Here is a 27,736-nt window from a genome sequence, read left to right as displayed (position 1 = left end):
CACAGTACTACTCAAATACTGAACACAGTACTACTGAAACACTGTACACAGTACTACTCAAATACTGAGCACTGTACTACTCAAATACTGCGTACAGTACTACTCGCATACTGCCCACAGTACTACTCAAATACTGCCCACAGTACTACTGAAACACTGTACACAGTACTACTCAAATACTGCTCACAGTACTACTCAAATACTGCGTACAGTACTACTCGCATACTGAACACAGTACTACTCAAATACTGAACACAGTACTACTGAAACACTGTACGCAGTACTACTCAAATACTGAGCACAGTACTACTCAAATACTGCGTACAGTACTACTCGCATACTGCACACAGTACTACTCAAATACTGAACACAGTACTACTGAAACACTGTACACAGTACTACTCAAATACTGCTCACAGTACTACTCAAATACTGCGTACAGTACTACTCACATACTGCACACAGTACTACTCAAACACTGAACACAGTACTACTCGCATACTGCACACAGTACTACTCGCATACTGCACACAGTACTACTCAAATACTGTACACAGTACTACTCAAATACTGAACACAATACTACTCAAAAACTGAACACAGTACTACTCAAACACTGCCCACAGTACTATTGAAATACTGCACACGGTACTACTGAAACACTGCACACGGTACTACTGAAATACTGCACACAGTACTACTGAAATACTGCACACAGTACTACTGAAACACTGTACACAGTACTACTGAAATACTGCACACAGTACTATTGAAACACTGCACACAGTACTACTCAAATTCTGCACATAGTACTACTGACAAGAATACTGACAGCAGAAATTTGATTATTAGTTTTGTTAATACTACAGATTATTAGTATTTAAGTACAGAAAGGAACATACGGCTCTCTCTCTCGCTCTCTCTCTGTCTCTCTCGCTCTCTTTCTCTCTTGCTCTCTTTCTCTCTCTCGCTCTCTTTCTCTCTCTTTCTCTCTCTCGCTCACTCTCTCTCTCTCTTTCACTCACTCACACATACTATACTATACTCACACATATATATATATATATATATATATATATATATATATATATATATATATATATATATATATATATATATATATATATATATATATATATATATCTGTGTGTCTCTCTCTGTCGCTCTTGCTCTCTTTCACTCACTCACTCACACATATTCATTTATATATGTATGAATATGATATCTATCTGTGTGTCTCTCTCTTTGGCCCAGAATAGACCTGTGGTATTTTTCACCAATCATGAGCCTCTGAATGAGATCCATGTTGTTGTTCAGAGTGAGATGTTTGTGTGTTTGAGGATCTCTGGTTCTCCCAGAGAGGACTCAGGAAACCCGTCAGAGTGAGAAGTCTGTCCTCTCTTCTTCCTCTGTTGTCTTTCTTTCTGATGCCTGTTTTTTGTATTTTACTTCCTGTTGTTGTTTACATTTCTTTATGCTTTCTCTCTTTCAACCATCCTCTGTGTGTCTTTATGTTTTTCATTTATCGTGTTTTGTTCGTGTTTAGTTCCTTTCCAACTTTTCTTGTTTTAGTTTTTCTTGCTTTCGTTCATGTTCTGACTCTATTTCTTCCGTTCTCATTGTTACTGTCTGTTTCTTTCTGTTGATAGTTTTTGTTTGTCTTATTTTCACGTCTGTCTCTCTGTGTGCTTGTTGTCCTTTAACTTGTAGTTTTATTTTTCTTTATTGTCCTTGTCCTTCCTCACACTCACTTCCCGTTTCCCGTTTCCTGTTTCCCGTTTCCTGTTTACTGTCGATGAGCAGAAACACACATGGACAGTGTGAGTAGTATTAGTTTCCATCATGTCGCTGTATGAACGCTGCCGTTTCATCGTGGTGAGTCAAGAAAAGAGGATTTACTCTGAAAAACTAGGCGAGAGACACAGACGGAGAGAGAGAGAGAGAGATTCATGTATTAATATGATTAATATTTGTGTTGTTGTGTCATCGGGATTTTATTTTGTGACTCCCCATCAGCAGACCAGAAAAACACACTTGTGATTTAACACTGTACCGCTTTTATTTTCTTAACTTAAAACAGGAAGTGCTGAAGCAGCTGCAGGGCACCATAGAAGAAGATTCCGGAGAGGCGTCTGGCTCTCAGCTGGAGCTCATCGAAAGACTGAAAGGTGAACAAAGTAAAGGCACACACACAGACATATTTATATATGTATTTATATATACACATACACACATATACATTCTCTATAACCTGATAACTGTGTCTCTTCTCCTCCAGAGATGAGCCTGGAGTCTGCAGGGTTTAAGGCCCGGTCGAGGCCTCCTCTGCCCCCCTCGTCCTCCTCCAGCTCGGCCTCTTCTGGTTCTGGAGCTGGAGGAGCAGCTGGAGGCTCCGGAGCTCCAGGCCCCTCAACCACCACTGGCTTCCCCAGGAGAGGGCTGCCGACTGCGGGCAGAGACGGCCATGACCGCTGCCTGGAGGAGCTCGAGAAGGAGAGGTACTGCTAAGAGTACTAACAGTACTACTGAGTGTACTACTGAGAGTACTGACGGTACTTTAATACTGTAGCTAGTGATTTACTGACTACATTAAAAAATACAATAAAAATGTATATATTAGTACTGTCAGATTTAAAATGCTCTCTCTCTCTCTCTCTCTCTCTCTCTCTCTCTCTCTCTCTCTCTCTCTCTCTCTCTCTCTCTCTCTCTCTCTCTCTCTCTCTCTCTCTCTTTGATTGGCTTCTCTCTATCTCTGCTTTGTGATTGGCTGCTGCTCCCTGACAGGTCTCTCCTATTGGCTGAGCTGGAAAAGGAGGAGAAGGAGAAGGACTGGTACTACGCTCAGCTGCAGAATCTCACCAAGAGGATTGACAGTCTGCCGCTCACTGAGAACGTAAATACTCTTTTTACACGTTTTTTGTTGTTGTCCCCTCTCTAAATACTACAATACCCATAAGCCCTGGCTGCTCTGGGCGAGGTTTATGCATGACGGGAGTTTTTCTCGTGTCAGTTCACTCTGCAGACGGACATGAGTCGCCGTCAGCTGGAGTTCGAGGCCCGTCAGATCCGCTCGGCGATGGAGGAGCAGCTGGGCTCCTGTCAGGAGATGGAGAGGAGAGCTCAGGTGAGATCACACCTGGAGGCTGGTTCACCTGTGTGAACCCCGACACTCAAACCTGACGTGTGTGTGTGTGTGTGTGTGTGTGTGTGTGTGTGTGTGTGTGTGTGTGTGTGTGTGTGTGTGTGTGTGTGTGTGTGTGTGTGTGTGTGTGTGTGTGTGTGTGTGTGTGTGTGTGTGTGTGTGTGTTCAGGACCGCGTGTCTCGTATTCAGCAGATCGATAAGGACATCCTGCGACTGGGAGCACGGCTGCAGGTAAGCTCACCTGTTCTTTGTTGTAATTATAGTTTTCTACAGAATTTTCAGAAGATTTTCAAAATAAAATATGAAAGAAATGGTTTTTTCCATCCGCTCCTGTCTAAAATAATGCGCTTAAGCATTTTATTTTTTGTCGTCAAAAAGACATTTTATATTTTTCAGGTGAGAAAGGAACCATTTAACGCTGATGGTACTACTGACAGTAGTACTACTTTAAATACTTCTACTACTAATGGTATTGCTGAGAGTTTTAGTGTATACTGATACTGCCACCACCACTGTGCTGTTTCTGCTTGTGGTACTAATACACAGAAAATACACAAAGAAGCCAGAGAAAGAGAGGTACTATTGATTCGGCTAATACTGTAAATACTACAATACTTGAACACATTCATACTAGTACTGCTACTACAAATACTGGTTGGTTTACTGCTGCCACAAATATTACTTCTACTGTTTATACAACAAAAAACTACGGGTACAAAACGGTTAAGTATATAGATATATAGTGAATTGTAAGTCGCTTTGGATAAAAGCGACTGTAATGGTAATGGCTAATACTGTTGCCGTACTATTACAGTACTGGTACTTCTGCACATTGTACTACTATCACTGTAGCTGTGAGTAGTACTGCTAACACTACTGTTAGTACTATTATACATCTTTTTATTTGCCTAAAATAATGTGCTTAGGTTTTTTATCTTTTGTGTAGTCAAAATATAAAAAGCTTTTTTATAATTTTGATTATTGTTCATGTGAGAAAGGGGGGAATATTTACATGCACATAGGGGTGTAACGATACACGTATTGGCATTGAACCGTTCGGTACGGGGCTCACGGTTCGGTACGCATTACAAACCGAACAATAATAATATTAAATTGCTTTTGAAAAAAAATATAGCTGAAATTGGTGGAGCCACTATGCTCAAACATGGCAACCCACCCGACGTAACGTGATGTCCTTCCCTGATTCGCCACGCTCCTATCACGTGACCGATGTTCACAAACAACAACAGTCTTGATTACCGATCGACTACCAGGTTAATTCAACATGGACAACTGATTACAGGTGTTGTTGACCGTGTTGTCTTTACTAGCAGCTGTTGTTCAGTTAAAGTCCTCATTATTACGGTGGAAACAGCTGTTAATGGAGCGATTAGTGAGCGGCGTGACCAGCGGAGTTATCAGACCTACCGAGCGGCCCTCTGAAGTAACGGTTAGCGGCTTTAGAGAGGACGGACACAAAACGGAGGACTTTCCTTTTCTTATTAATGTTTATCTTGTTCTGTACAACAAGTTAACACACATAAACTATAAAGGAACAAAACATGGATTGCTCTCCAGTAGGACAGAGACTTCAGCAGAGCTACGAGTGAGAACAGACAACGACACTGAGGGAACGAGTGTGACGAGTGTTGATCACATTTATGGATCATAATCTATTACATTTTTATGTGTAAGTGTTGCTTTTAATGTAAATATGAGATAGAGATAGAGCAAGAGCCGCAGTGCTGTAACTAAGTCTGAAAAATAAAACTTCTAAAGCTTTCCAGGAAATGTGTCTGTTTGAGTTTATAGAGGAAGATTTTAGAGAAGATCTTAAGTATCAAACACAACCTTTCATTTTTAAAGACTACTTGAGAGTCTCACCAGCGAGGATTTGGCATTTCTGCTTTTTTGCTGTACTGAAAACGTACCGAACCGTGGCACCACTGTATCGTATTGAACCGAACCGAGAATTTTGTGAAACGTTACACCCCTACATGCACACCTTAAAACCGTCTGGATAGCGCTATGCTAACGCTATTTTATGCTATCGCTAAACCGGAAGAACGAATATAATTGCGTTAGAGCCGGAAGTGATAAAAAAGGGGCGGGGCATCATAAATGTGAGTAAACAGCTGGTGGAGCTAATTCTACAGTCAGGTGCCATTAAGCCACCACAGAAGAAGAAGACTTTCTTTTGAGTATTTTCTGGAAATTCAGTTGTATTTCTCTCTCTCTCTCTCTCTCTCTCTCTCTCTCTCTCTCTCCTCCCCCCCCCCCCCCCCCCCCTCCCTCCCTCCCTCCCTCTCCCCAGGTGGAGGAAGCTCAGGGGGCGACCGACAGCAGCGGATTGGCCGGAGCTCAGGTGAGCTCCAGCGGCCGGTTGGACCAAGAGGCAGCCAATGAGACGAGCTACTCTGTGCCTCGACGAATCACCAGCCACCTCGGAACGAAGGTGATTAAATCTGCCTAGCAACACAACTACAAAAACTCCTAACCCTCCACCAAATCTGTTCCCCCCTACAGGTGGAGATGGTGTACACTGTATAAAGTTTTGTGTCGCCCCCTACAGGTGGTGATGGTGTACACTGTAAATAGTTTTCTGTGTCGCCCCCTACAGGTGGAAATGGTGTACACTGTAAATAGTTTTCTGTGTCGCCCCCTACAGATGGAGATGGTGTACACTGTAAATAGTTTTCTGTATCACCCCCTACAGGTGAAGATGGTGTACACTGTATAAAGTTTTCTGTTTCGCCCCCTGCAGGTGGAGATGGTGTACAGTCTTCTGTCGATGTTGGGGACTCACGATAAAGACGACATGTCGCGGACGCTGCTCGCCATGTCAAGCTCGCAGGACTCGTGCATCGCAATGCGTCAGTCTGGCTGTCTGCCGCTGCTCATCCAGCTGCTGCATGGCAACGACAAGGACTCCCTGCTGCTAGGTAAGCTAGTTCCCACAGAAGTGAAGTGTTCTTGTCTGTTTCTCACAGGTAACTCACCTGTTCGCTTACATTAGGTAACTCCCGCGGCAGCAAAGAGGCTCGTGCGCGTGCGTCGGCTGCGCTGCACAACATCGTTCACAGTCAGCCTGACGACAAGAGGGGCCGGCGGGAGATCAGAGTGCTCCACCTGCTGGAGCAGGTCCGCCATTACTGCGAGGAGTGTTGGAGCTGGCAGGAGAACCACGAGAGGGGCGTTGATCAGGAGGACAACCCCAGTGAGTGATGTCACACACACACTGACCAATCAGGAGGACAGACAGCAATATGTATATTATGTGTAATAGTTAATGTATAGTGTCAACACAGCGTTTCAAAGATGGAGAGAAATGTTGCTAATAAAGTAAACCATAACTAGAAATGGAGAGATGTTGGGCAACGTGTTCACAGAATTATACACACATAATATAGATATATAATATTTATACTGCGTCTTCAGTGCCGTCTCCAGTGGAGCATCAGATCTGTCCGGCCGTCTGCGTCCTCATGAAGCTTTCATTTGATGAAGAACATCGACACGCCATGAACGAACTCGGTCAGTAGGACCATCAACTGGTTTAATGTTTGACTGGTTTAATGTTTGGCTGGTTTAATGTTTGGCTGGTTTAATGTTTGACTGGTTTAATGTTTGGCTGGTTTAATGTTTGACTGACTGGTTTAATGTTTGACTGACTGGTTTAATGTTTGACTGACTGGTTTAATGTTTGACTGGTTTAATGTTTGACTGGTTTAATGTTTGGCTGGTTTAATGTTTGACTGACTGGTTTAATGTTTGACTGACTGGTTTAATGTTTGACTGGTTTAATGTTTGACTGACTGGTTTAATGTTTGACTGACTGGTTTAGTGTTTGACTAATGTAATGTCTGACTGGTTTAATGTCTGACTGGTTTAATGTTTGACTGGTTACTGGTTTAATGTTTGACTGGTTTAATGTTTGGCTGGTTTAATGTTTGACTGACTGGTTTAATGTTTGACTGACTGGTTTAGTGTTTGACTGACTGGTTTAATGTTTGACTGACTGGTTTAATGTTTGACTGGTTTAACGTCTGACTGGTTTAACGTCTGACTGGTTTAATGTCTGACTGGTTTAATGTTTGACTGGTTTAATGTTTCATCTCTGGTATTCATACCCTCTGTATGGCTGTGGGTTATTTGTCCCTGCAGGCGGTCTGCAGGCGGTGGCTGAGCTGCTGCAGGTGGACTGTGAGATGTTCGGTCTGAGCAGCGATCATTACAGCGTCACCTTGCGGCGATACGCCGGCATGGGGCTCACCAACCTCACCTTTGGAGACGTAGCCAATAAGGTCGGAGGAAAACACAAACATTTACTCATCAATCACAACTCAATCATCACACACACACACACACACACACACACACACACACACACACACACCTACACACCTCTCTAACTCTGTATCCATTCAGATCACAGCTTCACGTTGTTGTTTTCCCATCAGGCCACGCTGTGCTCCATGAAGGGCTGTATGAGAGCGATGGTCGCTCAGCTGAAGTCTGACAGTGAAGACCTGCAGCAGGTAAACTCACCTGTGTTTAATGACAGTTTAGATTTATAGAACTTCTAAACGCAACTCTGAGCTCATCGCCTGCACGATGGAGGCTTTTGTCTCAGTTTGTCTTTGTCCTGTTAATTGTTTTTTCTAGGTGATAGCGAGTGTGTTGAGGAACCTGTCGTGGCGTGCTGATGTGAACAGTAAGAAGACGCTGCGTGAGGTCGGCAGCGTGCGAGCGCTGACCGGCTGCGCTCTCGAGATCCAGAAGGTAAATAACAACTAATCAACCCTCTGATCACGAAGACGTTACGAGGCGTTTCTTCTCCTGTGTCTCCTGTCTCGATTTACTCTCTGTGGTCTTGATTTTTTCACTTCAAAATAAAAGTCCTTCTCCTCCTATAGAAACAGAACCATCATGACTACAAGTAGAGAGAACTAGAACATGTCTTTAGTGCCGAATAACACAGTTATGACATCAATCATTACAAAGTTGAATTTCTTTGATCATTTATTTTACAAAAATTAGAAAACAATAGAATTTATTTATCCAACATTTACAAGTTTTACCAATGTAGGAAAAACATGGAGGCTCTCCTCTCCCTTCCCCTCCCCTCTCCTCTCCTCCCTTCTCCTCTCTTCTCCTCTCCTCTCTCTCCTCTTCTCTCCTCTCCTCGTTCACTTCCTGAAGTTCAGTCAAAATTTCTCTGATTTGCTGTCACATGACTGTTGGTCTCAGATGAATCAATCATGACTTCATAGTTTCACCGAGGAGCTCACAATTTAATGTTTTTACACAATCTGTTTAAAGCGAACGCTTTATTTGAGAGATTTTAAATGAGAACATGTTATAGATTAAATATCATTTTAAGCTTTGTTTTGATGTTTTCGGACTGAAGTGTTCGTCACACATGATGTGTTCAAGGACTGTCGGAAAGATGTAAATCTGCCGATAATGACATCTTTTACAGCTTCTGGCTGATAAACGGTGTAGTTTTGGCGATTGTTTAAAGAAAACATGTCTTTCCATCCCACCGGCAGGTTTTGGTGTTCAGAGGGTTAAATGTTGTTTTTCTGTAAATCATTCTGAGCTCTGAAATTGGTTCTTCTGCAGTTTTTAACTTTGTTTCTTCTTCTTCTTCAGGAGTCGACTCTGAAGTCCGTACTGAGCGCACTCTGGAACCTGTCGGCTCACTGCACAGAGAACAAGGCGGACATCTGCGCGGTGGACGGTGCTCTGGCGTTTCTGGTGGGAACGCTGACTCACCGCAGCCACACCAACACGCTTGCCATCATCGAGAGCGGCGGCGGGATCCTCCGCAACGTCTCCAGCCTCATCGCCACCAACGAAGCGCACAGGTAAAGAGAGTCGGGCCGCTCACCTGAAGCAGCGCTGTCATTATTTCAGACACTCCAGCCGTATATCCGCCAAACACAAAGCCTTGAGTCAGCAGTGAGGGAACATTATGGATATAAATGACCAGGGAGTCATGTGATCTATTACACAATTTAACCTTCATAGTGTGAAAAAAAAAAAGTTTAACTGACGATTGTCATCGGCCTCAGAAATTCAGAATAGTAAAATATATCTATATATATTCTATATATATATATATACACACACATACATAAGTATAAGGAGATGTATAATAATGTGCTTAGAGCTTGTGTTTACATTTTTACAGATTACATGTTAACACATCACGATAATGTTATAATTTCAGCCAGTACTCATTTTCACTTAGCAGAGCCTGAAGGCATCATAATGTAACGGAAGTGAACCTCCTTGGTTAGCTGTTAGCGGTGCTGCTAACGTTACTAGCTCTCCTCCTGTTGGTTTAAACACTGATTGGTTGTTTACAATGAAACATTATCAGAGACTAGAAACACATGTTCTACTGAATACTGGAGGAGAACCATCGTCAGGAAAACTTTATTTACACTGTGATGGTTAACGGTAAAACTTTATTTACACTCTGATGGTTAACGGTAAAACTTTATTTACACTGTGATGGTTAACGTTAAACTTTATTTACACTCTGATGGTTAACGGTAAAACTTTATTTACACTCTGATGGTTAACGTTACACCACGAGTATAAACCATCAACATTCGCTGTGTGGATTAAATTCTGAAAACTCATGGCTCTCTTCTCCCTGTGTGTTGTCCTGCAGGCAGATCCTGCGTGAGCATGGCTGCCTGCCGACTCTGCTGCAGCACCTGAAGTCCCACAGTTTGACCATCGTGTCCAACGCCTGTGGGACGCTCTGGAATCTGTCGGCCAGGGACGCCAAAGACCAGGAGGCATTGTGGGAGCTGGGAGCCGTCGGCATGCTGCGCAACCTCATTCACTCCCGGCACAAGATGATCGCCATGGGCAGCGCCGCCGCCCTGCGCAACCTGATGGCCAATCGGCCGGCACGCTACAAGGACGCCAGCGTGGTGTCGCCGGGCGCTGGCGCCCCGTCGCTGCACGCTCGCAAACAGAAGGCATTGTTCGAGGAGCTGGACGCCCAGCAGCTGTCTGAGACTTTCGACAACATCGACAACCTGAGCCCGAAGGCGGCGCACAGGAAGGGGCGGGGCTGTAATGGCGCCGGAGGAGGAGGAGCTGGAGGGAGCGCGACACGCTCGTACACCAACACGCCGGTGTTGTCGAGCCCGAAGAACGGAGATGGATCGAAGAGGTCGAGTGAGGAGGTGCCGTACGCCCGGACGGTGTTCCCGCCCAGCGTCCGAGCGTCTAGCGACAGCCTCAACAGCGTCACGAGTGCCGACGGGTACGGAAACCGCGGCAAGACGAAACCGTCAACGGAGCCGTTCTACTCGTCCGACGAGAACGGAGCCAACAAGTGCTGCGTCTACAGGAAGTACCCGGCCGACCTGGCGCACAAGATCCGCAGCGCCAACCACATGGCGGACGATGACGGCGCTGAGTTGGACACGCCCATCAACTACAGCCTCAAGTACTCGGACGAACAGCTGAACTCTGGGAGACAGAGTCCGAGTCACCGCGGCAGTATCGAGAGCGACGAGGACGACGAGCTGGATGCCCGGCTGAGGAGGAGGAACAACGGCGGTGACTCGGCGGCAACCAGCAGCCGCGTAGCATCCGCCGCGCAGCCTCGCTATGTTGTTGCAGCGCCAAATTCAAACTACGGCGGTGACGCGGCGGTCGAGCAGCCAATCGACTACAGCCTGAAGTATGGCACCGACGCCGCACGAAAACCGCTGTTCAAGCCGGAGGAGACTGCCGCCCCCTCCGGCCCACCTCCTCCGTCGTCCTCTGGCAACAAGCTCCGCCCCCCTCCTCCCCCAGCCAATCGGACAGTACCAAAAGGCAACCAGGAGTCGACGCAGACGTACTGTGTGGAGGACACACCCATCTGCTTCTCCAGAGGCAGCTCGCTCTCCTCACTGTCATCGTCGGAGGAAGATGAAGATGGTGATGTCATCGAGAGGAAGAGGAGAGGTGGGAGGGGCGGCGGCAGTAACGATTACCCGACACTTCCTGTCAGCGAGAAAGACGCACATGAGCATCAGCAGAGGCAGCAGAAGGAGGCGGAGAGCCAGACCGCCACTGCTGCCGCCGCCGCTGCCGCAGCAGCCGCCGCTTCCGCTCCCTCCTCACGAGGACGACGTGGTCACCATCACCATCACGGCCACGCCCACCACCATCACCACCACCATGTGACGTCATCATCGGGCGCCAGGACTCCCAAGAGTCCTCCGGAGCAGCCATACGCTCAGGAGACGCCACTGATGTTCAGCCGCTGCACATCGGTCAGCTCCCTCGACAGCTTCTCCACGTCCTCCATAGCCAGCTCCGTGCGCTCCAGCGAGCCGTGCAGTGGCATGCCGAGTGGCGTGGTCAGCCCCAGCGACCTGCCCGACAGTCCGGGACAGACCATGCCGCCGAGCCGCGCCAAGACGCCGCCGCCGCCGATTCCTCCACCGACACAGAGTGCCAAGGAGGAGGAGAAGACCAAGAAAAAGAAGGACGAAGAGGAGAGCAGCGCGGACGTCCTGCTGCACTTTGCCACAGAGAGCACGCCGCACGGCTTCTCCAGAGCCTCCAGTCTGAGCGCGCTCAGTCTGGACGAGCCGTTCATCGTGGCGGAGATGAGAGGGAATGAAGAGGAAGAGGAGAGAGGGAACAAGGAGAGGAAGGACGAGGAGGGGGCGAAACCCATCCTCGACGAATCTGACGACGACGAGATCCTGGAGGCGTGCATCAACATGGCCATGCCCAAGTCGTCACGGAAACCAAAGAAACAGCAACAAGCAGCGCCAAGGAAACCCAGCCAGCTTCCTGTTTATAAGCTCCACCCACCTCAGAGTCGTGGCCAATCGCAGCAGAGGAAGGACGCGCCTCCGCCGTCGGAGGAGGTGCCGAGAGTTTACTGTGTGGAGGGAACGCCGCTCAACTTCTCCACCGCCACCTCGCTCAGTGACCTCACCATGGACTCCCCGCCCAATGAGGAGGCGGCAGCAGTTGCTGTCGCAACTGTAGCCCCGCCCATCTCCGGCCAGAGGAGAGGGGCGGGGCTCCCGGAGGGCGAGAATGGTGACGACATCCTCGCCGAGTGCATCAGCGCTGCCATGCCCAAAGCCAAACCCAGAAAACCAATCAGAGCGTCGGTGAACAGCGAGCACCTCCAAGCTCCTCCTTCGGTCCCGCCCCCTCTCGCCCTGCAGCAGCAGCAGAAGAAGAAGCCAACGTCGCCGGTAAAGCCGATGCCCCAGCGGGCGGCGTACGGCATCGCCAAAGCAAAACCAGGGTTTGCCTTTGACTCGCCACACCACTACACGCCCATCGAGGGCACGCCGTGCTGCTTCTCGCGCAATGACTCGCTGAGCTCGCTGGACTTTGATGAAGACGACGGGGGCGGCGGTGGAGAGAAGGACGAGGAGAAGAAAAAAAAAGAAGAAGAGGGCAGGAAGAGGAAGCAGCAGACGGCGGCTGTTTTCCCTCGAACGAAACCGGCGACCAACGCAACGGAGTCCGACGAGAAGCAGAAGTTTGCCATCGAGGACACGCCCGTCTGCTTCTCCAGGAACTCGTCTCTGAGCTCTCTGAGCGACATCGACCAGGAGAACAACAACAAGGAGTTCGCTCCGCCTCCCGAGAAGAAAGATGGCAGCAAAGCAGGAGGAAAGTCTCCTCCTCCTGCTCCTCCTCCACAAGAGGAGTTGAAGCCCCGCCCCCCTGCGGCAAGCTGCTACGCTCCCAAAGCGTTCCACGTGGAGGACACGCCCGTCTGCTTCTCCAGGAACTCGTCGCTCAGCTCGCTGAGCATCGACTCGGAGGACGACCTGCTGCAGGAGTGCATCAGCTCCGCCATGCCCAAGAAGAAGAAGAAGGCTGCAGCCACCGCCGCCTCTGCCGTGGCCACAACACTTCCTGCTTCCAAAGCCGAGGATGACATTTTGGCCGAGGAGGAGCCTTCGGAGGCGCCGAGAAGCCCCGCCTCCCCTGACTCAGAGACATTCGATTGGAAGGCAATCCAAGAAGGTGCCAACTCCATCGTAAGCAGCCTGAACGCTGCAGCCGCCGCCGCCACGCCGCTGTCACGCCAGCCATCATCGGACTCCGACTCGGTTCTCTCCCTGAAGTCTGTGGGCTCACCGTTCCGCCTTCCAGCAGCCAATAACAACGCAGAAGAAGAAGGGGAGGAGAAGGGGGAGGTGGCGATGAAGCGAGGGGGGAGGATCCTGAAGGGTGGAGAACGCAGCACGCTGGAGGCCAAGAAGAAGAAGGAGGAAGTGGAGGAGGAGGAGGCGGCGAAGGCGTTGAAAGGCGGGAAGAAAGTGTACAGGAGTCCTTTCACGGGGAAACCGAGGGCAGAGCCATCTGCCAGGGGGCGGAGCAAACCCAGAGCGGCAGCCGTGGCTAAACCTCCGGGAAGCAGCGACGGCACTGACAGAGGAGGCGGGTCTTCTCGGGACTCCACGCCGTCCCGCTCTTCCTCGGCAGCCAATCAGAAAGGAGGGAAGCTGCTTCAGATGCCGCGCACGGCGTCTCCAGGAAGTGCGTCATCATCGTCGTCTTCGGCCTCAAGACCGGCCAAACAGAGTGGGCCGGCGAGGAGCGGTGGTAGTGGCGGTGGTGGCGGAGGCATCCCGAGGAGCGAGTCGGCATCGAGGGTCGGCGGCTCCACCGCGGCCAAGAAGCAGAAGGCTGAGCCAGAGAAGCCAGCGCTGGTCCGTCAGTCGACCTTCATCAAAGAAGCGCCGAGTCCGACGCTGAAGAGGAAGCTGGAGGAGTCGGCGGCGGCGGTGACTGTAACGGCGTTAGAGTCACCATCCAGCCCCGATACGCCGCTACCGTCAACGACCAGGAGACACGACGTCAACCGCTCGCACTCCGAGAGCCCATCACGCCCACAGGAAGTGACCTCATCGCGGTTCAGCCGCACGGGCACCTGGAAGCGGGAAAGTAGCAGTGCTGGAGGAGAAGGAGGCGGGAGCAAACACTCAACGTCGTTGCCGCGCGTGGGGACGTGGAAGAGGACGGGGAGCTCGTCGTCGGTGCTGTCGGCATCATCGGAGTCCAGCGAGAAGGGGCGGAGCGAGGAGGAAAGCGGCGTGAGGTCCCAGGGAACGTGGAGGAAGGGGAAGAGCGGCGGCGACTCATCGGCCGGACGCTTCTCCGACAAATCAGAAGACGTGTGGGTCCGTCTGGAGGATTGTCCCGTCAACAACCCGCGCTCCTCCTCTTCCTGTTCGGCTCGCTCTCCCACCACCAACGCCCCGCCCGTCATAGACAGCCCCGCCCCCTCCAAGATACCCTCTTCCTCCTGCTCTTCTTCTTCTTCTTCTTCCAACCTCAACCTGCGCCGGAGCTGTGAGAGCCTCGACGACAAGCCGCCGCCGCCCGAACGCCCTCAACAACAACAACAACAACAACAACAACAACAGCAGCAGCGCAGTCAGCAGCGGAGCGGCGCCGTGGCGGCTCGGGTCAGCCCGTTCAACTACACGCCGAGTCCGAGGAAGAGCAACTCTGATGTCACCGCCACGCCCCCCACCACCACCACCACCACTACAACATCATCGTCTTCGTCGTCGACAACCCCCACGAGACCTTCGCTCATCCCGACCCCCGTCACTAAGAAACGGGAGCCGAAGGGCGGCGAGGGCGGCGGCAGCGGTGGAGAGCGCGGCTCGTACATCGTGACGTCGGTGTGAAAACAGGAAATGGGAAGAAGACTCGTAGTTAGCCACAAAATGGCCGCCACAGCTGGGACAGTTGACCGAAACGGAGGAAGTGTAAATACATAGGAAGAAAAAAACGTCAGAAAATGTTTGTTTGTGAACCGAACTGTACAGGAAGTGAGTCTGTATTTAAGTGCTAGCCCCGCCCCCCTCACCTGCTCTCTTCCCCCCTCATTGGCTCCTCTCACCTGCCAGTCAAGGTTCTTTATTCGATGAGAGAAAAACTTTAAAAATGAACTTTTTATGTTTTTATACCACTAAAAATGATGAGTAGCGCTTAGCTTCGCCCCTTTCTGCCTGTGATCCTGCATGGCCCCCGACCCCCCCCCCTTAACGATGACAGTTACCATGGTGATATAACAATGATAATGATGATGTTTCTGCTAGCTGTAGCGTTTTGAAGACAATTCTGCTCTTTCGGAAGTTTTCATGCTTTTTTTTCACGGAGTTTGGTTCTGAAAAAAAAAACACGATTTTGCTCCTGTCGTCGGGTGGAAATTAATTTATTCTCTCCTTTTGGAGACAGTTTGGTGAGCTCAACATGTCAGATGTGACTTTGCTGCAGTTTGAAAATGAGGGATTCACAGTTTGAGTCTTAAAATCATCCAAAAACATGAGTTTGGATTCTCAAGAAAACTTGTTTTTCTGGGACATAAAATGTTATTTGAACATATGTTTGAATTGTTTAAATCTAAAGACTTTGTCAGATGGATGTAAAAAAATCAGTTTTTCAGAACCTCACTCGTCACTCTCACAACGGCATTTATTCCAGAGGAGACGTTTGCTGCCAGCCGACTGAACTTTAAGATGAAACCACTTTGAATTGTTTTGAGTCCGTTCTTGAATTTCCTGGTGAATATTTTGGAGGATTTTAGTTTGAGGAATCGTCTGTTGGCTGAAAAACTTATCTTGCTCTGTCTCTTGTTGGAAAAACAAATAACACTGTAAAAACGTAAGTTATTGCTGTAAAACCTTAAAAACCTTTTAACTTTGAAGCACATAATTTAAAAACAAAAATTATTTTTTTTTTTTTTTGCCAAAAAATGAGTTTCCACCGTGTTCTTCATGCTGTACCTTGAGTTTCACTGTTTTTATGTCTGCTGGAGGAAAACGAGTCAAAGGCTGAAATGTTTTTGGTGAAATGATAAACAGATAATGAACAATAAAATTCAACATTTTAGGTGCAAACGTCTCTGGTTGTTTGATTGATTGAGAAAATGAGAGATGGATTAAACATGAACATGTTTGTTGGAGAGATTATTTCTTGAGATTATTTAATTATATCTGGGTTTATATATATATATATATATATATATATATATATATATCTCAGTGGAACTGTTGCAATAATGTAGATCCTCCTCCACTGTAGACCCTCCACTGATCCTCCTCCACTGTTGATCCTCCACTGTAGACCCTCCACTGCAGATCCACCACTGTACCCACCTCTAATGGAACAATCCCACCATGCAATGCTCCAAATGTGTGCAGTGTGTTATTATTAGCAGTAATATTCTAGTTTATTTAAAATGCAAATCCAAATGGTAAAACAGGATTTACATTTCCCATATTTCTAATATATTTATTATAGTTCTGTCACCTGTAGACTCTTATTTTGATATAGAAATATATATATAGAAATATAATTGTTACATCCAGCAGGTTCACGTCTATCACTGCAGCTAATAACTAATTTAAATAACTCAAGTTAACATGAAGTCATGTGATGTCTGTATAATCCTGTAATACTATAATCCACAGGAGAGTCACATTTACTCAGCACACTTGTATATAAATATATATATTTTATTTCAAAACACTGCTGACTCATCACAGCACGATCAGAAGAAGAAGAAGAAGAACGGGTGAGTTCATAAAGATCAACAAAAAAAGTGACGTCTGGAAAGACAAGGACTGGAACCTCCACAGGAACTGGCTTCAGTGGAACCGTTGCAATAATGTAGATCCTCCTCCACTGTAGACCCTCCACTGATCCTCCACTGTTGATCCTCCACTGTAGACCCTCCACTGCAGATCCACCACTGTACCCGCCTCTAATGGAACAATCCCACCATGCAATGCTCCAAATGTGTGCTGTATGTGCAGTGTGTTATTATTAGCAGTAATACTCTAGTTTATTTAAAATGCAAATCCAAATGGTAAAACAGGATTTACATTTCCTATATTTCTAATATATTTATTATAGTTCTGTCACCTGTAGACTCTTATTTTGATACTGCAAACCGGAAACAAGGCTGTAATGTGTCTGACTTCACTTCCGGTCTTCGTCCTTCCTCTCCCTCTCTCTCTCTCTCTCTCTCTCTCTCTCTCATTCAGATGATGGACACTCAGAAGGTAAGAATCTGATCGATCGATGATCAATAACATCTGATCCGTCAGCTGACACACAGGAAACACGTGGAGGAAGAGAGAGAGGATTAGCTAGCTATTAGCTGTTAGCAGCCAAAGTCCCCCTCTCTCTGGTCGTGTCAGCATCACTTTGAATGAGGGATTTACAGATAAGACTATCTCTCTCTCTTTCTCTCTCTCTCTCTCTCTCTCTCTCTGGTAGAGTCACTATCAGTGTGAATGGACTGTCGATCAGCTGGTTTTATTTTATTTCCTTTGAAACTTTATCTTTAAAAAACTGCTCAGGTGTTTTCTCTCTTCAGGTAACTGGACCCTGTTCATTCTCTATGTAACTTGACCTCTCTCTCTGTCTGTCTGTCTGTGTCTCTGTCTCTCTCGCTATGTCTCTCTCTCTCTGTCTCTCTCTTTCTCTGTCTGTTTGTCTCTCGCTCTCTGTCGGTTTAACTTGACCTCTATTAAATGTTCAGTAGCAACACAATACTACAAGGACACGTAGTGTGTGATAGTTGTACTACCTGCAGTACTCAAAACCATGATACTGTGGTCTGATGGTGATGATGATGATGATGATGATGATCAATAGGTTTGACCAGAGGCTCTTACACTGTGAATGTCTTCTCTGAGTAATCAGTGTGCAGTGGAGGCTTCAGTAGACATGTAGGTCAGTGCAGGTGCTTCAGTGGGGGTTTACAGCCAAGCATGTGATATAGTAGATTTACAGAGGCACTGCTACTGCATCACATGCTAATCTGTTAAACCACTGCATCACATGCTAATCTATAAAACCACTGCATCACATGCTAATCTGTAAAACTACTGCATTACATGCTAATCTGTGAAACCACTGCATCAAATGCTAATCTGTAAAACCACTGCATCACATGCTAATCTGTAAAACCCCTGCATCACATACTAATCTGTAAAACCACTGCATCACATGCTAATCTGTAAAACCACTGCAACATCTGCTAATCTGTAAAAGCACTGCATCACGCGCTAATCTGTTAAACTACTGCATCACATGCTAATCTGTTAAACTACTGCATCACATGCTAATCTGTAAAACCACTGCATCAAATGCTAATTTGTAAAATCACTGCATCACGTGCTAATCTGTAAAACTACTGCATCACATGCTAATCTGTAAAACCACTGCAACATCTGCTAATCTGTAAAAGCACTGCATCACGCGCTAATCTGTTAAACTACTGCATCACATGCTAATCTGTAAAACCACTGCATCACATGCTTATCTGTAAAACTACTGCATCACATGCTAATCTGTAAAACCACTGCATCACGTGCTAATCTGTAAAAGCACTGCATCACGTGCTAATCTGTTAAACTACTGCATCACATGCTAATCTGTAAAACCACTTTATCACGTGCTAATCTGTAAAACCATTGCATCACATACTAATCTCTATAACCACTGCATCATCTGTAGAAAACTGTTAAAAAAACTACTTAAGTGTTTTGATGTTTTAAAAAGTGTTTCGTGTGTTGAACAGGAAGCTTTGTGCAGGATCATCAGCACTTTAGCCAATAAGAATGAAGAGCTCCAAACTTTCCTGGAAACAGTCGACAACACACTGACGGGACTCCAGGTCAGCAGCTGATTGGCTAAAATAGAGTAAAGGGAGGGGCTTAGAGAGAAGAGGGGGAATGATCTAAAATTAAAAAGACATAATAACTAAAGTAAACTTTGTCCATCCAATCAGGAGGAGTCTTGTAAGGTGATGTCAGAGCTGGAGGCGGAGCTTGAACAGCTAAGCTCCGCCCTGGAGGAGAAGGGGGCAGCGCTTTGTGATGTAATTAAAGAGGAGAAGCAGAGAAAAGAGGCGGAGCTTCAGGTAAAGATGCAATTTTTAGTTTGTTTTATAAACTTCTTTATTCCTGTTGTGTTTTTGTTCTATTTTTCATTATGTATCTTTAAAACCTCTATTTTTCTTTTCTTTGCTTCAACACAGTTTTGATTTCCGGCTTTATTCCTCACAGTTTCTAGTATTTAAATTTAAATTGAATGTTTTTTGCCTCAAAGTTGAAAAAACATTTGTCATTTAAAAATGTTTGATATTACTAAGAATTTTTTATCCCTATATACTTTTTTACTTTAAAAAATAAAAATGTATGCCAACATATTTTCTTCTAATTTTCTTTCCTTTCATGTATACTTTTAAAAAAGTATTTTTGGTTTGATTTTTTCAGAAGCAGATATTGGAGGGGAAGTCCGCTCTGCTGTCGTGTGAAGAACTGCTTGAGTTCGCAAATCAGACTCTGACGATCACCAACGAAGAAGAATTCTTAAAGGTAGTAAGAGAAGATGAAGAAGAAATAAATTCACCTTTTCTTATTAAAACCTTCCAGTTTATTAGTCGCCTAAAATAATGATTAAATTAACAATACAGTAAGACAAACATTAAAAAGCCCCTAACTTTGAAATTACTTTTAACAATAAATATTTAAAGTTTGTTTTGTCTGTTTTTTTTTTCAGGCTGCAAAACAAATCAAAGAAAGGTTTGTTCATTGTTTGAATATGATATGAGCTTATTAATATAATATCAAATATATTACTTAATATAAACATGAGTTAATGTTTGGATTTATTTATTTATGTAAATTATGTTTATTGAATGACACGTTTTATTATTAGTTTCTAGGTTTATGTTCATCCAGTTTACTGTCATTGTTCAGTTGTCACATTTTAATGTTCATTTATATGTATTTGTTGTTTTTGTTGAATTTGTTTTAATTCAATTTAATGCTGTTTTTTTTTACTTAATGAAATTAGTTTTTAATTCTTCGTTGATTTCTATTCTAACATTAACACACTTCAACCAATCAATGTTCAGAGTTATAAATGAACCACAGTAACCCCCCCCCCCCCCCCGCTGGAACCCCAGGGTAACCATGGCTCCAGCATTCCGGCTGACGACTCGTCTGGTGGCATCGGAGAACATGTCGCAATTTACTGTTGACTTCAGCTCCGAGAGGGCGGGGCTTCAACGACTTCACTTCCTGCCAGGTGAGTCACAGCTCTTCTTCTGCGGCCAAATCCCAGTGTCCTCCCTCAACCCTAAGCCCTGAACCCTCAAGGACTTAATTGACGTCACCTGGTAAGTGGTTGAGTGTGAGAGGCTGCAAGGACTCGAAATGGTGTAAATATGAATGGGACAGCACTTTGCTGCAACATATCACGTTACCATGAAAACGACAAAAAATAAGATGTATAATTGTGGGTATTTATTTTATACTTTGTACTCCCTGATTTGAACGTCTTCAGACTCTTTCCTCACAAGATGAGGTCATTTCATATAATCTATGTACTTGTTTTTGTCAAAACATCTTTGATGACAAAATCAAATATTTGATGAATAAATAAATAAATATCCTCTGATTTCAAGGTTATTTAACCCCTTTAACCCTTAATGTTTCTGTGTAAATATAATAAGACAGACTGAACACACGTGAGCCGTCCTCTTTGTTTACCTTTTTTTTACTCGTCTCCATGCGTCCACTGGTTACCCCGTGTTTAACGTCACTTTGCTATGGGTGGGTAATTCCCTTAAGCTAAGTCAGCATACCATGCAGACTTACGGAAAGGGTTCATAAAGGGCTCAACATGTCTGCAAGAGAGCCCTCAAACACTTGAGGATTTGACAGTGGGACATCCCTAAACCCTCACGGACTTCACCGGAGCACGCCTCAAAGTCCGTGAGTCCGTAAGGGGGGACATGGGGATTTCTTCTTCTTCTTCTTCTTCTTCTTCTCTGTTGTTTGTGTTTTATGTTTTGTTTTGTTTTGCTACATTTGTTTATATTTGTCTGCTCAGTTTTTTTTCAGTCAGTTTATTATTAACTTTTTTTTCTTCTTGTCTTGTCCAAATTTTTGGTGGTAGTCTATTATTATACAGTAAACACACAAAGTACCTGAGATGGTGACGTGTGTCTCTCTGATGTCGTGGATTTATTCCCAGCATGCCTGTCCTGCAGCTCTCAGCGAGCTGTCCCGGTTTGTTTTTTGGTATTCGAGTTCGTAACGTTTGATTCTTCCGCTTCTGTAAAGTTTACAGTATCTTTGTATAGTTTACACTATCACTATTGTTCACAGTATCTTTATTGTTTAATGTATCTTTGTTGTTTACACTATCATTATTGTTCACAGTATCTTTATTGTTTAATGTATCTTTGTTGTTTACACTATCATTATTGTTCACAGTATCTTTATAGTTTAGAGTATCTTTTTAGTTTAAAGTATCTTTATTGTTTACAGTACCTTTGTTGTTTATAATGTCTTTATTGTTTATAATATATTTATTTACAGTATCTTTGTATAGTTTACAGTATCTTTATTATTTAAAGTATCTTTATTGTTTACAGTATCTTTTTTACAGTATCTTTGTTGTTTACAGTATCTTTATTGATTACAGTATATTTATAGTTTACTGTATCTTTATTGTTTACAGTATGTTTGTATAGTTTACAGTATATTTGTATAGTTTAAAGTATCTTTATTGTTTACAGTATCTTTATTGTTACCTTAACCTTTATAGTTTACAGTACCTTTATTGTTTAAATTATCTTTGTTGTTTACAGTATATTTATTGTTTACTATATCTTTATTGTTTACAGTATGTTTATTGTGTAAAGTATCTTTATTGTTTACAGTATCTTCATTGTTTACAGTATCTTCATAGTTTACAGTGCCTTTATAGTTTATAATATCTTTATTGTTTACAGCATGTTTATTGTTTACAGTACCTTTATTGTTTACAGCATGTTTATTGTTTACAGTATGTTTATTTTTACAGTATCTTTATTGTTTACAGTATCTTTATTGTTTACAGTACCTTTATTGTTTACAGTATCTTTATTGTTTACAGTACCCAGAGCTCCAGAGATCGACTCCTCTACTTGTGTCGTTCGTGATAACACCGTCAAGGTTGTCTGGCAATCTGCCAGTGAGGCTGACAGCGATGGCGAGGGCGTCGGCGGACGAATCGAACACTACGAACTCGAATACCGAAAAACAAACCGCGACAGCTCGCTGAGAGCCGCAGGAGAGGCATGCTGGGAAAAAATCCACGACATCAGAGAGACACACGTCACCATCTCAGGTACTTTGTGTGTTTACTGCTAACTAGCTAATGTTAGCGTGCTAACACACTAAACTAACATGAAAAACATTGTACTAACTACCTCATGGTAGCATGTAGCCTCACAGAGCTGTTAGCCTTTTAAATTAGTTTATTTAAAAAAACAAATGTTTAATCATTTCAAAAAAGAGTTGAGCAAAGAAAATACAATGTACACATTTTTTTTAATAGATTTATTATGAAAATAAAATGTTTAATCATTTGAAAATAATTTATTATAAAAAACTAAATATTTAATTATTTTCAATTAGTTTATGATGAAAATAAGATGTTAAATTACCTAAAATGACTATTATAAAAAATAAGATGTTAAATTACTTTAAATGACTTTATTATAAAAATAAGATGTTTAATTTTTTATATTTATTTGTCATAAAGTTGTATTATTTTATTATTATTTTTTCAGGTCTGAAGTTTGACTCTCGCTTTGTCGTCGTTCGAGTTCGAGCGAGAAACAAAGCTGCAGCTGGCGACTTCTCTGAGCCCGTTGCCCTGGAAACCAAAGGTGATCACATGAAAGAATGAACGAGTGGACACATGTTTTTGTTTTTTCATGAGGGAGCGAGAGACATGAAGACAGAATGAGAGATATTGTTCTTAAAATCCAACATTATGAATCTATATATTTATGTTGCTGTTTCTTTTTGCTTCATTTTATTTTGTTCGTTGGTTTACTTTTACTGAAACGCTCTTCATACATTTTTAGTTTTCATTATAATTAAGGAGGCATTTTCTTTATTGTGAAGGTACCTATTTTTCTTATTTTATTACAGCGTATAACTTCTTCTTCTTGTTTTATCACAGCGTATAACTTCTTCTTCTACTTGTTTTATTACAGTGTATAACTTCTTCTTCTACTTGTTTTATTACAGCGTATAACTTGTTCTTGTACTTGTTTTATTACAGCGTATAACTTTGGCTTTGATGCGGTGACGGCTCACGCTGAGCTGAAGGTTCAGGGCGACTCTGTGACCTGGGAGCCTCAGGGCGTCAAAGGCCACGACCCCCGGCTGAGAGGGAAAGAGAATAAGAGCAGGTGAGAGGAAACGTGTCATCGATGATGTTGTGTTATTAAGAGCAGATGAGGGGAACGTGTCACCATTAAAAATCTCTCCACAAAGTCCATTTAGAGTTAATTTAGCTTCTGGCTCGCTTTAATCTTGAGTTGTTTCTTCTTCTGCTGCTGTTTGTTTGTGTGTTTTGACCTTTTTGTCCCTCTTTAGTCTCCGTACGTCGTCCTCTCCGACTCGCTCAGGTAGAGACTTGTCATCGCTGACAGGTTGCCTAGCAACCGCTGCGTCACCAATCACTTTTCTGCATCCGCCATTTCTCACTTCATGCGACCAATCACATCACTGCTGACGTCACATCAGCGTTTACAGTTTCAATAAAATCTTTAGATCTCTATGTTTGTATTTTTTAATTGTGTCACATTTTTAAACTGTGTGTTTGTATTTTGTTTTTATTATTTAGGAGTTTTTTTTCAAACAGGTTCAACATATAGAAAAGTGTGTTTTTATTTTGTTAATTAAAAGGTTAAAGATATTACATTTTTAATTTTCAGAAATTTATATCAGGACTTTATATATAAAAGATAAACTGTTTTCACTAAAAGTATCATATATTTGATCTCTTCTACTTTCGTATATTTTGTGAAAATATGTCTATTTTAAAGCAAAGTACTTCTATTTAGTACAATATTACAATTATGTGTATGTTTAATCAGTTTAAAGTTATATTCTGTGTTTTCTTCACATTTGTTCACCTTTTTCTCTGCTGCATCATCGCTTTGGCACGACCTCATTGGCTGTTTCACCTTGTTGTTTTCCTACTTTTACAATCTGGGAGGTTTTGAGGGATTTTAAGTCTTTTTAATTTCTAACTTCTAGTTTATTTTAACTTCATTAGCAGCAGAAGCGCCACACCGTCTCCCAATAAAACAGCAGGAAGTCGATCAGGACGCGACCGATTTGCTGGAGAGTCGTACACAGTACTGGGTACTTCACACTAATACCTCATATCGATACTACAACTAATGCTAATGAATGTTGTACAATATGTCTTTTGAAATATAAACTATGAGTAAAGTTAATTTATACATCTTTTATATTTTATATTTTGTACAAATTCTAATTAAAATTGTCATCATTATTAAATATTAATTGAAAATATAAAACATATTTTATCAGATGTTTAACACGTTAAATTATTTTTTATTATCATGAATTATTCTTGCCTGTTTTTATTTTGAAAATAAATATTAAAATAATAAGTGTAGTTGACTTAGCACTTGCTTTTATTTTGACAGTTATAACAAAAACATCCATTGTTAAATCTAAATGGCAAACTTTTATTTTGACATTTTTAAGAAAAACACCTATTGTTAAATCTAAATGGTAGACTTTTATTTTGACATTTATAACAAAAACACCTATTGTTAAATCTAAATGGCAGACTATTATTTTGAAGGTTATAACAGACTATTGCTTTTTTGCTCTGCCTTTTTTTTAATAAATATTTTTTATTTAAATTCTTAAATGTTTTCTACTTGTTAAAAAATTACCTTTTTTTCCCCATCTCCTAGGCGACCAGGAGATGACTGGCGGCTGTCACTACTGGGAGCTCCGCCCCCTCACTGAATGGAAATCGTTCAGCGTGGGCGTGGCCTATCGGGCCAGTCTGGGCCGCTTTGACCAATTAGGGAAAAGTGCTGGTTCGTGGTGTCTCCACGCCAGCCAATGGTTGCAAAGCTCGCTCGCTGCGAAGCACAACAACAAAGCGAAGGCGCTCGATTGGCCGCTGCCTCAGCGAATTGGAATCTACTGCGACTACGACAACGGTACCGTCAAAAGAGTTCACACTTCAACTGCATTATCTGACAATTCAACACGTATATTACCGTAGTATTCTACTAAAAGTATTTGAACATTTTCGGTTATTTGACATTAATGAGGAAGTTCTATATTGAGTTTGTGTGGAATACTTTTATTATGAAAGACTTGATTCGATTTAGTGTTGTGCATTCCTACTGGCTTTTATTTTGAAGGGTATGATAGAACTTTCTGTTAGTTTGAGCAAATTACTGACTTTTATTTTTAAAATAATTTTGAAAATTGTACCTTTTATAGATTTTTAATGTTGAGAATCAGGATGAAACTTATTTTCAGTTATTAGAAAAAGAAAAAAATATCGGACCTAAATCTTTTTTATCACCTGATATGTTTCTCTCTTTGTTTCAGGTGATTTATCGTTTATCGATGTTGATCGGCATCGTCTCCTTCACTCCTTCAAAACAAAGTTCAGCCAACCGCTGATTCCCGCATTCACAGTCAGTACTACACCACACTGTAGCAATACTACTGTAGTAATACTACACCACGCTGTAGTAACACTACACCACGCTGTAGTAACACTACACAACACTGTAGTAATACTACATCAACCTCGCCTTCACAGTCAGTACTACACCACACTGTAGCAATACTATTGTAGTAATACTACACCACACTGTAGTAATACTACATCACACTGTAGTAACACTACATAACACTGTAGTAACACTACACCACACTGTAGTAACACCACACCACACTGTAGTAACACTACACTACACTGTAGTAATACTACATCAACCTCGCCTTCCCAGTCAGTACTACACCACACTGTAGTAATACTACTGTAGTAATACTACATCATCCTGTCCTTCAATGCAGTATTACCCCACACTACAGTAATGCTACATCCTAAAAACCCTCACTGTCAGTACTACACCACACTGCAGTAATACTACATCCTCCAGTACTTGTCCTCATTGTATCGCAGTACTGACTGTAGTAAAACTGTGTTGCAGGTTTGGTGTGGTGGTATCACCATAACAACGGGCCTGCAGGTGCCGAGCTTCATGGGTAATTTCCTCTCCACCAATCAGAGCCTCAGCAACCTGTCGCAGTAGATCGACTTTCTCTTATCACCTGTTTTATTGTATATTTGATAATTATCATTAATTTATTAATTTTATACATTTGTATTTATTAATTTTAATTTATACCATAAAATAATAATATATTACACATATATATATATCTATAGAAAATACTTGTGAATTGTTGTCTTATCAAATATGAACAGGAAATATAAAATAAATGTGATATTTAAAGACCTTTAATGAATTTAGAAGATATATTGATTATTGTTATCTGCTTGGTTTTGACAGTCTGGACCTTAAGCCATAGTTTTAGTTTGAGTGCTTTTACTTTGAAGATGTACTAACATTGTCTGTTAGCTTGGGCTTTTATTTTGACTGACTGTAAAATAGAAAAAACAAAGATCACAAGTGCTGACTGCTTATAAACATCAACTTGTGATATAAAACTTTATTAAAACATCAAACCGGAGGAAAGAGGAGACAGTTAAGACCTCATCGGCGTTCAATAGTAAACATATTGTTTTTACATTTCAGACATTTATTTTGAAGATAGCATCAGGAAAAAAGGCCTATTCCCTCTGGCTTTTATTTTTAAGGCCGTAACAAGCTGTGATTTATGTTGATGTTAATGTAGAAGTTCTATGTTGATTTTGTGTGAAAGACTTTTATTCTGAAATACTTGATTAGATTTAGTGTTGTGCATTCCTACTGGCTTTTATTTTGAAGGTTATGATATAACTTTCTGTCACTTTGACCAAATGACTTGACTTTTATTTCGAAAATCCATTTTAAAATTGCACTTTCTCTGTTTTTTTCACTTGATGTTGAGAATCAGGATTATATTTATTTTCAGTTTTTAATGAATGAAAATAATATTGGACCTGGAGTCAGAGCTCATTTATACTGAAAATCTAATAATTAAAATGGTTTATATTTATTGATTCATCATTTTTGTCACATCTGAAATCAGCTCTGATTCAAATGTTTTGTATCGAACATTTTGATTAACTGTGAAAAAATTAAATAAAGTTTAAAATCTGTGGAAAATTGTTTCAGAGGTTCACTTTGACATTTTCCCCCAAACAATGTCTTGAAGCCCTTCTTTTATATTTAGGCTTTTAATGTGAAGAAAACAGGAAGTGTAGCAGTAAACAGTAGCTAAACATGAATCTCATTTAAAGAAACTTTTCTACAAACAGAAGTTCATCAGATCAGAAGGGAGGAAGGAAGGACAGGAGACAGGGAGGAAGATAAGGAAGGAAAAAAGGAAGATTAGGAGGGAGGATGCAAGGATGGGTGGTAAAGTTCAGTTTATTGTCGTCATATACACATACGAAATTTACACGTATACGAAATTTATCATATTCATTTAAGAAGGAAAGAAGGAAGATTAGAAGAGAGGACGCTAGTGAAG

The 27,736-nt window shown here is 42.9% G+C and overlaps 2 protein-coding genes across 7 annotated transcripts in view; both read left to right on the top strand.

The window, feature by feature from the left end:
• Positions 1 to 16,054, top strand: part of apc (APC regulator of WNT signaling pathway) — a 21,615-nt gene extending 5,561 nt beyond the window's left edge. For 2 of the 5 annotated variants that reach the window (XM_068704695.1, XM_068704694.1), the window contains exons 3-16: positions 2,081 to 2,177; positions 2,279 to 2,498; positions 2,785 to 2,893; positions 3,011 to 3,124; positions 3,312 to 3,374; positions 5,458 to 5,598; positions 5,908 to 6,085; positions 6,160 to 6,360; positions 6,582 to 6,677; positions 7,308 to 7,447; positions 7,604 to 7,681; positions 7,809 to 7,925; positions 8,799 to 9,013; positions 9,829 to 16,054. In XM_068704695.1, coding sequence (XP_068560796.1) covers positions 2,081 to 2,177; positions 2,279 to 2,498; positions 2,785 to 2,893; positions 3,011 to 3,124; positions 3,312 to 3,374; positions 5,458 to 5,598; positions 5,908 to 6,085; positions 6,160 to 6,360; positions 6,582 to 6,677; positions 7,308 to 7,447; positions 7,604 to 7,681; positions 7,809 to 7,925; positions 8,799 to 9,013; positions 9,829 to 14,845 — 6,786 coding nt within the window. In that variant the 3' untranslated portion in view covers positions 14,846 to 16,054. Of the gene's footprint in view, positions 1 to 1,858; positions 1,876 to 2,080; positions 2,178 to 2,278; positions 2,499 to 2,784; positions 2,894 to 3,010; positions 3,125 to 3,311; positions 3,375 to 5,457; positions 5,599 to 5,907; positions 6,086 to 6,159; positions 6,361 to 6,581; positions 6,678 to 7,307; positions 7,448 to 7,603; positions 7,682 to 7,808; positions 7,926 to 8,798; positions 9,014 to 9,828 lie in introns of those variants that run through there. The other 3 variants (XM_068704697.1, XM_068704698.1, XM_068704696.1) reach the window with 3 other exon arrangements.
• A 1,129-nt stretch (positions 16,055 to 17,183) lies between these two features.
• Positions 17,184 to 27,355, top strand: LOC137868166 (FSD1-like protein). Of its 2 annotated transcripts, none has more exons than XM_068704751.1 (13): positions 17,184 to 17,227; positions 18,754 to 18,849; positions 18,964 to 19,095; positions 19,451 to 19,552; positions 19,737 to 19,759; positions 20,146 to 20,267; positions 22,125 to 22,358; positions 22,804 to 22,902; positions 23,304 to 23,433; positions 24,309 to 24,394; positions 24,982 to 25,236; positions 25,637 to 25,725; positions 26,248 to 27,355. In XM_068704751.1, the coding sequence occupies exons 1-13, from the start codon at positions 17,210 to 17,212 to the stop codon at positions 26,347 to 26,349; spliced, it is 1,488 nt and encodes a 495-aa protein (XP_068560852.1). In that variant the 5' UTR covers positions 17,184 to 17,209; the 3' UTR covers positions 26,350 to 27,355. The 2 variants fall into 2 exon arrangements, with proteins under 2 accessions (XP_068560852.1, XP_068560851.1); XM_068704750.1 differs by having other exon boundaries at positions 24,306 to 24,394.
• Positions 27,356 to 27,736: the final 381 nt, after the last annotated feature.

The sequence above is a fragment of the Cebidichthys violaceus genome, unplaced genomic scaffold (genome assembly GCF_023349555.1).
Source record: "Cebidichthys violaceus isolate CVI_PGR_0920_01 unplaced genomic scaffold, fCebVio1.0.p SCAF_99, whole genome shotgun sequence".
Taxonomy (NCBI): Eukaryota; Metazoa; Chordata; class Actinopteri; order Perciformes; family Stichaeidae; genus Cebidichthys; species Cebidichthys violaceus.
Note: the sequence above shows the minus strand (reverse complement) of the source record. Positions and strands in the feature narration are given on the sequence as shown.

Excerpts from the sequence above, each read along its gene's own strand:
- LOC137868166 (XM_068704750.1), top strand. Across the intron at positions 19,096-19,450 it reads GAAAAGAGGCGGAGCTTCAG|AAGCAGATATTGGAGGGGAA; the intron begins GTAAAGATGCAA and ends TGATTTTTTCAG. Across the intron at positions 19,553-19,736 it reads ACGAAGAAGAATTCTTAAAG|GCTGCAAAACAAATCAAAGA; the intron begins GTAGTAAGAGAA and ends TTTTTTTTTCAG.